This window comes from Rhinolophus sinicus, chromosome 14 (assembly GCF_057876585.1).
Source record: "Rhinolophus sinicus isolate RSI-liver-muscle chromosome 14, RSI-T2T, whole genome shotgun sequence".
Lineage (NCBI taxonomy): Eukaryota > Metazoa > Chordata > Mammalia > Chiroptera > Rhinolophidae > Rhinolophus > Rhinolophus sinicus.
In genome coordinates, this window is record NC_142514.1 from 137,135,091 (window position 1) to 137,151,220 (window position 16,130).

At 36.3% G+C, this 16,130-nt stretch overlaps 1 protein-coding gene across 4 annotated transcripts in view; it reads left to right on the forward strand.

Annotated features, from left to right (window-relative positions):
- RSF1 (remodeling and spacing factor 1) overlaps positions 1–16,130 on the forward strand; it is a 124,961-nt gene that overhangs the window by 57,477 nt on the left and 51,354 nt on the right. For all 4 annotated transcript variants that reach the window (XM_074335718.2, XM_074335720.2, XM_019726392.3 and 1 more), the window contains exons 3-5: positions 1,515–1,607; positions 3,276–3,481; positions 11,029–11,183. In XM_074335718.2, coding sequence (XP_074191819.2) covers positions 1,515–1,607; positions 3,276–3,481; positions 11,029–11,183 — 454 coding nt within the window. The remainder of the gene's footprint in view (positions 1–1,514; positions 1,608–3,275; positions 3,482–11,028; positions 11,184–16,130) is intronic.

Sequence of the window (16,130 nt, forward strand, 5' to 3'; positions counted from 1 at the left end):
CCTTGCCCTGGCCTATGTAATTTGGGCCTCGGTTACCTCTTTAACCTTATCTTCTGCTACTTTTCCCCTTATTCTCCTTCATTTACTCTGATCTTTTCTCTGTTTTTCTGATACTTCGAACCTTAAGGCCTTTGTGCTAGCTTGTTTCTTCTGCTTGAAACATTATTGCTCCAGGTCTTCTTGTGGCTGATTTCTATTTTATGTCTCAACTTGTGTCAAATGTCAACTTTTTAATGAGGCCTTCCTTGAGCAGCCAATCAATCCAGAGTAGTACTCAAAACTATCACATTATTTTATTTTCAACATAGCATTTGTCTCTACTTGAAATTTTCTTATTTTTACCTGTTTGAATATCTCCTAGAATGTCAGCTCCGTGATGGCAGGTTGTCTGTCTATCTTCACCACAGTATCCCAGCTCTTTGACTAGTTCCGCCATGGAGTAGGTAGTAAATGCTTGTGGAATCACTGGATAAATGAATCTCTCTAAACTTCATGTTTCTCAATTGCAAAATAAAAATTTCTATCTAAATGATATACAAGGAATCCCCCTGTCAAAGATAAACAAAGCCAGGCACTAGTTAAAAGCAATAAAGACAAATTTTATTGAAGTTGTTAGGTACTTAATATCATTTTTCGTGTCTATTTCATAACCTTTAAGATCATTGTTATTGTTGCTCCCCTTTCATTGCTGAAGAAACGGGCTCACGGAAGTCATGGAACCCATGGCATTTTTCTGGATGAGTCCCTATCATTAAGTAGAGTGGTTATCCAAATCTTCTTTCCTCAGCTTAAGTGGATCTGGTTTGCCTGAAATGCTTGTATATGGAGAGAGGCCTAGAAATTTAAGTTAATGCCACATTATAGAAAGTCTCAAATGCCAAGCAATGGAATCTTTACCCATAAATAGAAGAACTTTGAGTTGGAGAGTGGCTTGATTAAAAATATGCCTACCCAGGCCAGTATGGCCGAGCAGATGGCCGTGTGCAAGAGGGCAAGGAGCTGGAGTTCTTCTAATGAGGAAGATCACAGCCCGGAAAGGCAAATAAATCCTTCTCCCTCCTGGCTTAGCCCATGTAATAAAGGTATTTATTGTTCTAAAAAAATAAAAAATAAAAATATGCCTACACTTTGGCATGTTTTTTGAGTCTACTTCTAGGCATAGAAATGAATAAACTTGTGTTTGCCCTCCGGGAACTTCCAGGCCATTTTGAGAGACACAGTCAGATAATTATTGCATTTAGGAAAATGTTTCAAAAAAGAGTGTATAAAATTCTTGAGCAGAGGACAGAGCTGCAGAGATCAGTGTTTACCCTAAATTCAGTCATCAGTCAGTAGCAAACATGTCTGGTGTATTTAACTAGTATGTATTTTAGGGTAGAATTGGATTGGACTGTGTTTGGTATAAACTTTTTCCTTTGTACATTATCAAGAACAGTTAACATAATTAAACAACAAAACTACCTATGTAAATAAAACTTACTTTTATGTATTAAGATATTAACTTTCTCTGACAGATATGCCAAGAATTTAATAGCACCTGGGCATGGGAAATGGAGAAGAAAGGCTATCTTGAAATGAGTGTTGAATGCAAACTAGCACTCCTAAAGGTAATAAATTTATTATTTGTTAAAATTATTTTAATTTAAAAATTTACTTTTGACTCCTGGTTGAATTAGAAAATAACTGGAAAGTAGACATTTTTATTGTTTCTGGAAAAGGACAATAGATTTTCTCATATTTTTTTGTTGACAAAAACACTCTATTCTTTATTTTTTTTTTTTTTTTTTTTTTTTTTTAAAGATTTTATTGGGGAAGGGGAACAGGACTTCATTGGGGAACAGTGTGTACTTCCAGGACTTTTTTCCAAGTCAAGTTGTTGTCCTTTCAGTCTTAGTTGTGGAGGGCGCAGCTCAGCTCCAGGTCCAGTTGCCGTTGCTAGTTGCAGGGGGCGCAGCCCACCATCCCTTGCCGGAGTTGAGGAACTGAACTGGCAACCTTGTGGTTGAGAGCCCATGCTCCAACCAACAACTGAGCCATCCGGGAGGCAGCTCAGCTCAAGGTGCCATGTTCAATATTAGTTGCAGGGGGCAGAGCCCACCATCCCTTGCGGGACTTGAGGAATTGAACTGGCAACCTTGTGGTTGAGAGCCCACTGGCCCATGTGGGAATCGAACCGGCAGCCTTCGGAGTTAGGAGCATGGAGCTCTAACCGTCTGAGCCACTGGGCCGGCCCAAACACTCTATTCTTTAAATGACTGTTGATTGTTTTTCAGTACAGAAGTATATCTAGCTTTAATGATCTGTGCTTGTAGGGACTGTTGTAGAATGGGCAAGCAGTTGGCCCAAATTGGTGTTATTCATTATTTTCAGCTTTCGCAGTCATTGTTAGCACATACTATAAACTGTGGTTAATCTTTTACTGATTTACTGAATTAGTAATTTGATAGTTTTCCAGATGATAGGGGCATGCTATTGTGTGCATAAACTCTCACGTAACCAACCTACTGGATTAAAATAGGTCTTCTCAAAGTGGATTTATTTTCAACCTTGAATTTCTCTTTCTCTTCCTACCCATTTCACAGTGTTGACCCTAATTATTAGCAAGGTGGCAGCATAATGAAGGAAAAAATACTCTTCACAGAAGAGAGACTACTTGGCTAGATAACTGGCAAAGAGGCTTTCATAGGAACTTCATGTATTATCTGCCTGGGCAAAGAGGCTCAGGGAAGAAACCTGACTTAATACCCTAATCATATACAGAAATGTATAACGAAAAGTTAGGTCCTTCAAATAAGTCACGTGAATATCTTTTTATTAAGATAATTCTGCAGAGGCAGCTATCCACGAGACTTCCCTTCCTTGAAAATGCATATGTCTCAGGCTTTCAAAAACAGCCATTTCGAGAATAATATTCATCTAAAAGCTTTAAGAGAGAAAAAAAATCATTGAAAATTTCATACCATGAGACAATTTGGGAGACTTTATTGCAAACACACTCAGTGCTTTTGATGTATAACTTGATTTTTCCGTCATTGGTTGCTTTAAACCTGTAAATTTATATAATACTAATATAAAATGTTAAAATTTGTCTTTTAAATTGGTTCCTCTAAGCAGGTTATACAGATGTGGGGAGAAGATGGTGAAAGATGAATAAACTACATGTGTTCTTTCTGCTTCTGTCCCTGAGTCAGTTATATGGTTGAACATATCACGTTTACTGTAATGGAGAAACATTTATGTGGAGTATTTCAAGCCATGTTATGACTATTTTCCAGTACCTCTGCGAGTGTCAGTTTGATGACAATCTCAAATTCAAGAATATTATCAATGAGGAAGATGCTGATACCATGCGTCTCCAGCCCATTGGCCGAGACAAAGATGGCCTCATGTACTGGTACCAGTTGGATCAAGATCACAATGTCAGAATGTACATAGAAGAACAAGACGATCAAGATGGATCTTCATGGAAATGCATTGTCAGGTATCTTTTCTTGGAAACTTTTTACATTTATTTGTTTGTTCCTTACTTTGATCTGTTCTCTACTAGAATATAGTCTCTGAGTCTGGTATGGTCCTTTTTTTGTGGGGTTGAGCCTTATGTCCAGCACAATACCCATAGTAGGCACTTAATTCATTATTTGTCAAATAAATAAATATATTTAGTAGTGTGGTCCGTATCAGGACACATACCTTGTACTTAAGGAAGCCAGAATCTGATGAAGGATAACGCATTGATAATATGCACCAAAAACCCCATTGTTACACAAAAATACAAGTAAAGTGTTGTGTGGTTCTTATTTAGCTATAGTTTTCTGTTAGGATTATCTACTTATTCCTAATTATTTGAATTTATCCAGTTCATCTTAATGCTTTAGTATATTTTTGATTTCTACTACGTGTACATTTCCTTACTGGGGTTCTGAAGAAATCTGAGAAATATTGTGCTGTTTTGCCATAGTCCATTTTTAAAAATCTTGATTTCTTATTTGTATCAACAAATATATTTCAATGTAAACGTTTAACGTAAAACCTTGAAATAACAAGTCTTTTGTTTTTTTCAATTAATAAATGACACTGGGACCATTATTCAGAATCTTTGTGTCTCTAATCTGTTTCTGTAACTTAATTATGTAGAATCTGTTTCATTAATACCCAGTTTATATTAATTTTGAAAATGTCAGAGAATCTACAACTAAAGTAGGGAAAACTAATAGATATATAACCATTGGCTTGTGAAAAACTACTTTGTCTTTAACTCATCTGTTTTTGCTTGTTTTGAATTTTAGCAGATTTTTGTTACTGATTATTTACTAATTTTGAAGAGGTAATCCATAGAAATTTAGAATATTTGGGTCAGGGAAGCTCAACTTTTATTCCCTAAGAATAGATGTGAATTGAATGAGCTCATGGGGAATTTTCATACTACAATATCGTTCTCCATGTAGTTAGTTTACTAAATGGAGATAAACAAAGTAGTCCTGAAATAAAATTTACTCATCACCTCTCCTTCTGAATACATGCATCGAGGCGGTTCTGGTCATTATGTTTTAACACACTTCTATTTCCTATATCGAAATAGTTGTTTAAAAGACACTCTCTCCTACTTTGTAGATGAAGAAAGCATGACAGAAGAATAATTGTGATTATTATTCATTGGTCATATGTGGCCTAAAACAACTTCCAATGTACACCATTTTAAGTATATACTCTAATGCATGATATGAGAGAAAGAGCATTGATCAGAAAGAGGAAAGGGCAAAATTCCATTGATGTATCTTTCACCTCATCTCATCCTTGATAATTTTTCCAGGTTTTATTCCCCGTACTTCTGCCTTTTTAAAAATCTTCCATGTACAAAAATCTGTTTATGATAAAGATAAAATGGTGGATGTGGCAGTTGTTCAGATGCAAATGCTTACACAGAATGCCTGAACACAGTTTTCTCATGTTAATAATCACAGATTTCTTTAGAGAACTGGTGCCAGGTTACTTTTAGCCTTTTTGAAGAATGTCTATGAACATGTGAATTCCTATCTGCAAATGTACCAAGCAGGCTGTTTTTCCCAGCTACATAGTATTATTTGTGACTTTTAAGAAATCATTGGGTTTATTGACTCTGATGTCAGGTAATTAAAGCCAAATTCTGAACACCTGATTGTCACACTATCATTTCCTGATTCGATTAAATTAATACATTTATATTGCGTTCCTACTTCTGTAATGGGAGTATATGGGAAATCTTTGTACCTTCTCCATTGTGCTGTGAACATAAAACTGCTCTAAAACAGTCTTTTTAAAAAATTTCATGCTGTAACACCGCCATATTCTTAAAACTTCTATTAAATAGCAATTACCATGTCTGTTATAAAATTCATAATATAAATATTTATGAAGTAGATAGATAGGAAGTAGTTAACCAATATATATAATTATATTTTAAGTTTAAACAAGATTTAGTAAGTTACTTACAAAAGACTAAAAGTAGTTAAATTTCATTGAACCATGTGAAATTGACAACATTTTAACCTTCAAAAGTGGAAGTTTTGTATGATTTAACCAAGTGTTTATAATAGGTTTCAGAAATATAAATGTTTAAGTTCTAGCCAGTGTCCCAATTGTTTCCATTAACATTCAAAACAGTATGGCTATGGAAGACTAGTATTTATTACAGTTATTTTGTCTCTTCTTTAGTCTTCAATGAGAGGATGAAAGTACAGAAAAATACTTTTTACATCTGATCAAATAACGTTTTATAAGTGCTTATTAATTTACATCAGGGGATATGTTGAGAATTTACTTAGGAATGAAAAAAATAAGCAAAACGTTAACACCACAAAGTGATAGAATTTGGTTATTAATGATGAGAGAATTTTAACAAATCTTAGACCAGACTGCATTAGGCGATTCTTGAAAATCAGAGAGGGTGTCCTGAAAGTGCTTTTATGTTCAGTCTGCTAAGGAAGATAAAGTTTTATGCAGAATGTTGAACGGTTACTTTATAAAAATATGTACATATGATCGTTTACATGAAAAAGTGATCATTATTGATCAGAAAATTCTCGTTTTAAACCATAATGAGATTGTAGAGGAAGAAAACATTTCCCTTCTTCCTGCTAGGTTCTAGGTTCTTTAGCTAGTCTAATAATGGAATTGACATAATACAGATTAACAAGAGGAAAAAAAATAAATTTACTTTTGTACATATGGGAATCCCAAAGATAAGATGTGAGGCTCAAAGAAGTGACCAAAGTAAGTAGCTTTTATACCTTTTAGACAAAGAACGGATGCATTTGTGAATAATTGACAAGACAAAGAAGTTTGGGCTTGCAGTAGTAAATTATTGAGGAAGTAACAAGGCTTGTTGATACAGTCTTCCCAGCCTTGAATTCCCTCTCTCTGATGGCAAGGATATCTTTCTTGGAGTAGGTAGGATATCTTCACATGAGAGATTTATTTCTCCTTTTGGGGGACAAAGGACTGTGAGAATATTCTTGTGTCATCTGTTTCTCAATTTTAAGTTAAAATAATAAATAAGCTAAAATGGCACATTCTGGGGTGGCATTTTCAGCTCCCCTTCAAAATATCACTTTACCTCCGCTAGAATGACTAAAATAAAAATGACTTACACACCAAATGTTAGCAAGAATGTGGACCAACTGGAACTCTTACACCTTGCTGGTGGGAATGTGATAAGGTATGACCACTTTGGAAGGCAGTTTGGCAGTTTCTTCAAGTGTTAAACTGTTACCTAACAATTTCACTCCTAGGTATTTATCGTAGAGAAACAGAAACACATTTACAAAAAGCTTTGTGTGATAATATTCACAGCATCTTTATTCGTAATAGTTTTCATACCCGGATTACTGCTAAGCAATAAAAAGAAGTGACCTGTGGTGCATGCGACTATACGTATTTGTCTCAAAGGTATTATGATGCATGAGAGAAGCCAAAAAGGACATATATTGTTTATTGCATTTGTTATAAATTCTGGAATTAACTAAACTGATACATGGTTTCAATCATCAAAACTTTGTTTCCTTTTGGTGGAAGAGAGGGATTGAGTAGGCCAGGGCAGGAAGGAATTTTCTCTGGTGATAGTAATATTCCTTATCTTGATAGAGGTGTGGATTCCATGCTGTATACATTTGCCATGATGAAGTGAATGCTTAAGATTTATTCATTTCAAAGTATGTAAATTATACCTCAAAAATATTTTAAGAATTGGTAATTGTTTGACATTTTTAAAAAGCTGAATCCTAAATAGTGTGTACAGTCTTCATGTACTTACACACTCTCAAAGCATTTCTGAGCCATATGCTACTCATATAGCAAAGTGATTGAGAGGGTGGTCTCTGAAGTCAGACTGTCTGTCATTCAATCCTGCCTTTACTATGTACTAACTGTGACCTTAGGCAAATTACTCTCTGTGTATCCTCACTTTCCTCCTGTATTAAAATGGGGGTAATAATAGTACCTATTTAATCAGGTTATACTGAAATTATATGAACTAATTTATGGAAAACTATTGTAGTGCCTGAAACATAGTAATCACTCACTAATGTTAACTTCCATTATTAATACTACTGCTTTTGACCCTATTCATTAACATCTTCTTTCAGTTTCTTGGCCCCACACTCAGTTAGCTTCCCTTTTTGTCTACTCAGTAATTTGGAATTATATGAAAAAGGTGGGATATTACTGGTGGACCCTGGTGCCATATATTACAGATTTTTACTAAAGACTTGCTATAGTCACAGTATGCTGTGTGCTCTGGAGGTGCAAAGACATGAAGCCATTCTTTAAGAAGCTCTCCATATTGTGGGAGAAAGATGCGGGGAAATACTAAATGCTAATACAATGTCATAAACGTGATCTGTGATGTAGCTCACCCGGTGTGCTGTGGAAGAACCAGAGGCCTAGCCCATACTTGGCAGAAGATGATGCGTGTGCTTGCCTTGGTTTTTGTCTGTGTTGTTTTTTATTGAATTGGACTATGAGCTCAGTTGCCTCTAAAAAGTTTAGTCCCTACCGCTAACTCTAACTAAATAACCCTTAAGAAAGCTTGGGAAAAATTATATTGCACAATATAATAATTAGGATGATATGCTCCATTTCACCAACATCTAGATTAACTTCAGGTACAGATAAGGAAAATGCCAGAGTTAAGAATTTGTTAATAATTGTTAAGTCAAAATTGGTCAGTCTGCCAAAAACTGAGTTTCTGACCTTTCCATCTTCACCTGTTTGTCCCGTCTCAGTTAATAGTAGCCATATCCTTTCAGTTGCTTGGATCCAAAATCTTGGAGGTATATCCTTGATTTTTGTTTTTCTCTCACTTCACATCTACTCTATCAGCAACTACAGTCAGCTCTCTGTGCAAAATGTATCCAGTATTTGATGGGTCTGCATCACCTTCATAGCTATAATATATTCTTGTCCAAGCCACCATTAATTTTAAAAATATAATTCAATGATTTTTAGTATATTCACAAAGTTGTGCAGCCATCACCACTATCTAACCCCAGGACATCTTCCTCACCCCACAAAGAAATCACTGCACCCCATACCCTGTACACTAGCAGTTACTCACCATTCTTCCTTTCCCTAGCCCATGGCAGCCACCAGTCAACCTTCTGTTTCTATAATTTGTCTATTCCAGACATTTCTTATATATAGAATCATACAACATGTGGCCTTTGTGTCTGGCTTCTTTCAGATAGCATAATGTCTTCAAGGTTCATGTATTTAGTAAGAATCAATACTTATTCCTTTTAATGGGTAAATAGAAGTCCCTTATCAGAATATTCCACATTTGTTTATCCATTCCGTGCTTGTCTCTGAAAGAAGGACTGGAGTTGGGTATGGGGAGCACATTCCAGTTTAGGAGAATAGAAGTGCAAACACCTGACATTCTAAGATAAGAGCATGGTGTTTTGGAGGGATGTAGCTTGACTTAATACTCCTGAGTGAAGAAATGTTTTAGAGAAAAGCAAGCACTGGAGGAGAGAGGGCAGAACAACTGAATTGCTGTTAGAGTCTATAGTCTACTCTAAAAGGTCCTGAAGATAATGGTAAAAAACAAAACAAAACAAAAAATAGGTATAATTTGAATATATGTGATTTACAGAAATTCCTTCTGACTAGTTCAAATTTAGGATTAAAAAAATTATTTAGCACACTAAATAATTGTGAGATTAAACTATGCAAAATCCAAAGATGGATAGTTTTCTATTTTCATATAATAATGACGACATTAGTCTTGAGTTTTAACACAGTAGTTGGGTTAAAAGCCTTTTTTGTTGTTTATAGTGGAAATAATTGACATGAACTGTTGAGCAATGTTGGCTCGCTTCTGATGTTTGGAAGCTTTTAAAAATAGGTATACTGAAAAACTTCAATACATTCTTCAGTTCCCAGCATGGCCTCAAAAAATAACAAATAGGTTGAGACACTTATTACATATGGAATTCTCAATGCAATATGAGAAGTAATAACATTAAGTAGAGAGAGCCTTAGGTTAGAAGCAGGTTGGTATAATGAAGTCAGGAGATAGAAACTTTACCAAAAATAAATTTATTTAATGTCTCTAGCTTTTAATTTTCCTTTTTGTAAAATGGAGGCAGGACCTGGGAAGAGCATCTAATCTGACCTTCTACTACTAGAGAATTAAAATCCCAAACTGTTCATTTTATTGGGTATGCTTATATGATATTTGTAATATGTATAAACATGTTTATTCATTTCATACAGATGGTTTATGATCTGTTTAATCCTGTGTGTTCATTCCCATACACAATGACAAAATGGTTGCCATTTTAATTTCTGAAAGATATCTATCAGTGGCAATTTCATTATTTTCCTTAAGAGGCCAATTTAATAATATTGGAGAGAATTCAGTCTTTTATAGATAAGGAAGCTGAGGACTAGTGAAGGTGTATGACCCGTTTAGGGGCCCATAGCCATCTAATTTAGGAATGGATTTTATACATTTGTTGATTTTTTTAAATTTTCTTTTTTTGAGCCTACTTCATAAAGCAATAAAGCAATCCCTGCTCTCAAGCAGTAGAGTTTAGCTGGGCTGGAGGTGGAAAGAGATAGGATAGAGGGCATATGTGTCATGCAGATTAAGAAAACAAGCAATTTCATCTTAATACTAATTATGTAGACTTAGAGGTGTGCACACAGTGCTTTGAGAACCCAGATGGGAAGCTCATGGTTCTGATTAATTAATTTAGTGGCAGAACTGGAGCTGAGTTTCCCAATTCTTAGTCCAGGGTTTCCTTTTTAATCTGCACTGTTACACATTGCTTATCTGAGCAGGAAAAATATCCAACTCAGTTTTTTTGTTTGTAAGAGGCATTTACATTGACCATACCACACCTCTGGTTTTGGTAGTAAAAATAGAGAATATATAGATTAGAATCTTTTTTATTTGGGATTTTCTTGTATGTTTAATTTAAATTGAATTCTCTTCCTGTAGTCGTAAACTATAACAACATCAGTAACCTAAATTCTTAGATTTTTGAATGTTTTAATAGAGCTGACTTTTTTGCCGTAATTACTCAGAAAGACCTGGATCATAACTTTATAACAATATCAAATGTTCCGTTCTCTGTAGGTGGAAAAGTATTATTCCCAAATGAATCAAAAACTTGAATCAGTTTGTTAAAAAGAAATGTTTCTTCAAGATCCTTAGAGATTGCATGGTACTTTAAAAAATTATCAAACTTTGGTTTTTATTTAATTTGTTCCTACTGTTCTTTTCCGCCAAAGAGATTTGCATTGCCATTCTAATCAATAGGGAGAAGAGTCTAAGATTTCTCTTTGAAGAATAGTGTATTTTAATATGTATTCATTCCTAATACTTAATTTTAAAATTGAAGGTTAATTACTTTTAACTGCACCATGATTTGGATGTCCTTAATGTGTTTTTATTTATTTTTAATTTAATTTCTAGTACATATTATACTAAAGCTCTTTAGAACAGAAGAAAGATTTTTATTCTGTCTTATTTTTTCCCTTGTTTAGGAATCGAAACGAGTTGGCTGAGACTCTTGCACTCCTGAAAGCACAAATCGATCCTGTATTATTGAAAAACTCTAGCCAACAAGACAACTCTTCCCGGGGAAGTCCCAGCTTAGAGGATGAGGAGACTAAAAAGGAGGAAGAAACACCTAAACAAGGTTTTTTTTTGTGTGTTTTGTTTTGCTTTGTTTTGTAGTTTCTTCTCTTCTTTCACTCCTCCTCCCAACTATATAAATTGGAATTCTCTCAATTTGAAATATTGGAAGTCTTCCTGTGAAAGGAGGTTGATCTTTCTTTTATGAATGAAAAAAAAAATTAGTACTTTGCTCTTTCACGTTGAACATTTTAAAAAATTAAATAAAAATGTTCAGATTATCAAAACAATATATATTTTACTAATTTAAGAATGTGGGAGTGACGTCATCAAAATGGCGGTGTGAGGTGAGCCTCTGTAAAGCTCCCCTGGAATTTACAACTAATCAAACAACAATAACTCCACAAAGGACTCCCTGCACAGCAGACAGGCAAGACGAAGAGGCCCACTACTAAATTCACCTAAAGGTGGGCGAATCGCACCAGCGACAGAGGAGGGAAGGGAGAAGTGCTGAGACGGAGCCACGCCAGCGCAGGACGCAGACCTAGCTCAGTGCTCCGAGCTCGCTGCATCCCGGAACTACCGCAACTGCGGGAGAGGGAAGAACTCGGACTGCTAGGGCTCCGCTTATGGCCCACAGGGCTGAGGGGGCAGAATGTAACACGGCTGAAGCCAACGTTCACGGTAGAGACCTCGGAGAAAAGACTGAGGGAAGAAGGCTGAAAACGGTGGTTTAAGCCTTCAATGCTGAGCAGAGAACGGAAGCCTTAGGCACTGAGACTAGCCGTCCCTTCCCTACCCTCCCAGAGCTCACCCTGCCCCCACCTGCCCGGTGATAGAAGCGGAACAGTAGCAGTGTAGATCAAAAGAACAGAATATTTGCTGTTCTGAGAACTGTGGACCACGCAGACACAGATTCGCAGCCCATCTGGTTCCAGCAAAGGAGAGGGAGCTGTGGAAGCAGGACCAGCTGTGGTGGTGGTTTCCGCCATTGCTCTGGGCCACCTCTCACAACTCACCCCGCCCCTGACCACACCTATCTGGGCAGATCCCTGCAGGAGTAAACAGAACTGCTGAAACACGGGCTCTGTATCTGGAGCTGGAAGAGCTTTGGAACTTCAAAAGCTCTCCGCATACCCACACGGACACTGCGCCCTGTGACCCAGAGGAGAAGCCTGTAACCCAGGGAATCCCGCCATTGTGTGAGAAGCTGGAATAGTGCAGAGAAAACATAGCACTACCGTGTGAGAGAGAAAAAAAAGCCTGCAGTCGGAGAGAAAATAAAACATTCTACCAACAAGTACTGGAAAACAAATGAAAGACCTCTTCCTAGCAACCTGTTGCAGAAGCCACTCCTGTAGATGTCTAGGAAGAGAAATAATAAATCAGTCATTGCCATGAATAACCAAGGCAACAAGACAGCTCAGAAAGAAAGTGAAAAGTCTCCAGAAAAGGCACTTAAAGATATGGAAATATGTGACTTAAATGACAGAGAATTCAAGATTGCAGTTCTGAAAAAATGAGATGCAAGAAAGCACAGAAAGGCAGTTTAATGAACTCAGAAACACAATCAAAGAACAACATGAGCATTTTATGAAAGAGATTGAAATTTTTAAAAAGAACCAAATAGAATTTCTGGAGATTAAGAACTCAATAGAAGAAATTAAGAATGAAATAACCAGCTTAGGTAGTAGAGTTGACCAGATGGAGGAAAGAATCTGTGACATTGAAGATAGAAACCTGGAAATTACACAGATGGAAGAAGAAACAGACTTGAGACTTAAAAGAAATGAAAGAACTCTACAAGAACTTTCGGACTCCTTCAGAAAGAGCAATATAAGAATGGGCATACCAGAAGGAGAAGAAAGAGAGAAGGAACAGAGAATATATTCAAACAAATTGTTGATGAGAACTTCCCAAACTTGTGGGCAGAACTGGATCCTCGAATCCAAGAAGCAAATAGAACACCTAATTACCTCAATCCCAACAGGCCTTCTCCAAGGCACATTGTATTGAAGCTGTCTAAAATCAACGACAAAGAAAGAATACACAAGGCAACCAGGGAAAAGAAGACCATAACCTACAAAGGAAAGCCCATTAGATTATCATCAGATTTTTCAGCAGAAACTCTACAAGCCAAGAGGGAGTGGAACCAAATATTCAAACTATTGAAAGAGAAATCATGAGCCAAGAATAATATATCCAGCAAAGATATCCTTTAGATATGAAGGAGGAATAAAGACCTTTCCAGACATACAGAAGCTGAGGGAATTTTCTAATACACAACCTGCACTACAAGAAATACTAAGGGAGGCTATTCGACCACCATCAACAGGGACAATTTGTGGCAGCTGAAACATAAAAAGGGGGAGAGTAAAGGCCTGAACCGGAATATGGGAATGGAGAAAGTAAGCGTGCTGAAGAAAATGGAATACTCTAAATATCAAACTTTCTTTTACATAAACTTAAGGGTAACCACTCAAAAAAAATCCAGAACTGAAATACATACTGTAATAAAAGAAGAAACAGGGGGAAAAATCATAGAATACCACCACACAGAACTAACAGATAACAACAAAAAGGCAAGGAAACAATGGAGACACAGCTTTATGTCACCAAATTTAATAACCTAGAAGAAATGGACAATTCTTAGAAACATATAGCCTTCCAAAGCTGAACCATGAAGAACTGGAAAATCTAAACAGGCCTGTCTACCTATCTACCTACCGATCACCAGTAACAAAATTGAATCAGCCATCCAAAACTTTCCCAAAAGCAAAAGTCCGGGACCAGATGGCTTCACTAGTGCATTCTACCAAACTTCAAAGAGGATCTAATACCAGTCCTGCTCAAACTCTTCCAAAAAATTGAAGAAGAGACAGTACTCCCTAACTCATTTTATGGGGCCAACATTACCCTGATACCAAAACCTGTTAAGGACAACACAAAAAAAGAAAACTACAGACCAATATCTCTGATGAATACAGATGCAAAAATCCTAAACAAAATTTTAGCAAATCGAATACAACAATGCATTAAAAAGATTATTCATCACGACCAAGTGGGGTTCATCCCCGGGGCACAAGGGTAGTTCAACATCCGCAAATCCATCAATGTGATACATCACATAAACAAAGGATAAAAATCATATGATTATATCAATTAATGCAGAAAAAGCATTTGACAAGATACAACATCCATTTATGATTAAAACACTTAATAAAATAGGTATAGAAGGAAAATACCTTAACATAATAAAGGCCATATATGACAAGCCCTCAGCTAATCTCATAATTAATGGTGAAAAACTGAAGCCCTTTGCTCTACGTTCAGGAACACGACAGGGCTGTCCCCTATCACCTCTGCTTTTCAACATAGTGTTGGAAGTCCTTACCAGAGCAATCAGGCAAGAGAAAGAAATAAAAGACAACCAAATTGGGAATGAAGAAGTTAAATTATCACTCTTTGCAGATGACATGATGCTATATATAGAAAACCCTAAAGACCCCACCAAAAAGCTACTAAAAACAATCAACGAATACAGTAAAGTTGCTGGCTACAAAATCAACGTACGAAAGTCCATTGTATTCCTATGTACTAACAATGAAATCTGAGAAAAAGAAATGCAAAAAACAATTCCTTTTGCAATTGCAGCAAAAAGAATAAAATCCCTAGGAATAAACTTAACCAAGGATGTGAAAGACCTATATGCTGAAAACTATAAGACATTTTTAAAAGAAATTGAAGAAGACACAAAGAAATGGAAAGACATTTCGTGCTCAGGGATTGGAAGAATAAGCATAGTTAAAATGGCCATATTACCCAAATCAATATACAGATTTAATGCAATCCCCATCAAAATCCCAATGGCATTTTTTAAAGAAATAGAACAAAAAATCATCAGATTTGTTTGGAATCACAAAAGACCCCAAATAGCCAGAACAATCTTAAGAAAAAAGAACAATACTGGAGGTATCACACTCCCTGACTTTAGCTTGTACTACAGGGCTACAATCATCAAAACAGCATGGTATTGGCAGAAAAACAGACAGACCAATGGAATAGAATTGAGAACCCAGAAATAAAACCACATAAATATGGACAGACAATTTTTGACTAAGAAGCAAAAAACATACAATGGAGGAAAGACAGCCTCTTCAATAAATGGTGCTGGGAGAATTGGATAGCCACGTGCAAAAGAATGAAACTGGACTGCTGTCTGGAAACTGGACTGCTGTCTGTCACTATGTACCAAAATTAATTCAAAATGGATCAAAGACTTAAGCATAAGACCTGACACAATAAACTGCATAGAAGAGAACATAGGTACTAAACTTATGGACCTTGGGTTCAAAGACCATTTTATGAATTTGACTCCAAAGGCAATGGAAGTAAAAGCTAAAATAAACGAATGGGACTATATAAAACTTAAAAGATTCTGCACAGCAAAAGAAACCATCGACAAAATAAAGAGGCAACCAACTGAATGGGAGAAGATTTTTGCAAACAGTGCCTCCAATAAGCGGCTAATATCCAAAATATACAAGGAACTCATGAAACTCAACAACAAAAAAACAAACAACCCAATTGAAAAATGGGCAGAGGACCTGAAGAGACATTTCTGCAAAGAGGACATACAAATGGCAAATAGACATATGAAAAAATGCTCAACATCACTAATCATCAGAGAAATGCAAAATAAAAACCACAATGAGATGTCACCTCACCCCAGTCAGAATGGCTATCATCAACAAGACAAATAGTAACAAGAGTTGGAGAGCCTGTGGAGAAAAAAGGAACCTCATACACTGTTGGTGGGAATGCTGACTGGTGCAGCCATTATGGAAGGCAGTGTGGAGGTTCCTCAAAAAATTATGAATGGAATTATCACATGACCCAGCAATCCCTCTCCTGGGTATCTACCCAAAAAATCTGAAAACATTTATACATAAAGACACGTGTGCTCCATTGTTCATTGCAGCTTTGTTTACGGTGGCCAAGACATGGAAAC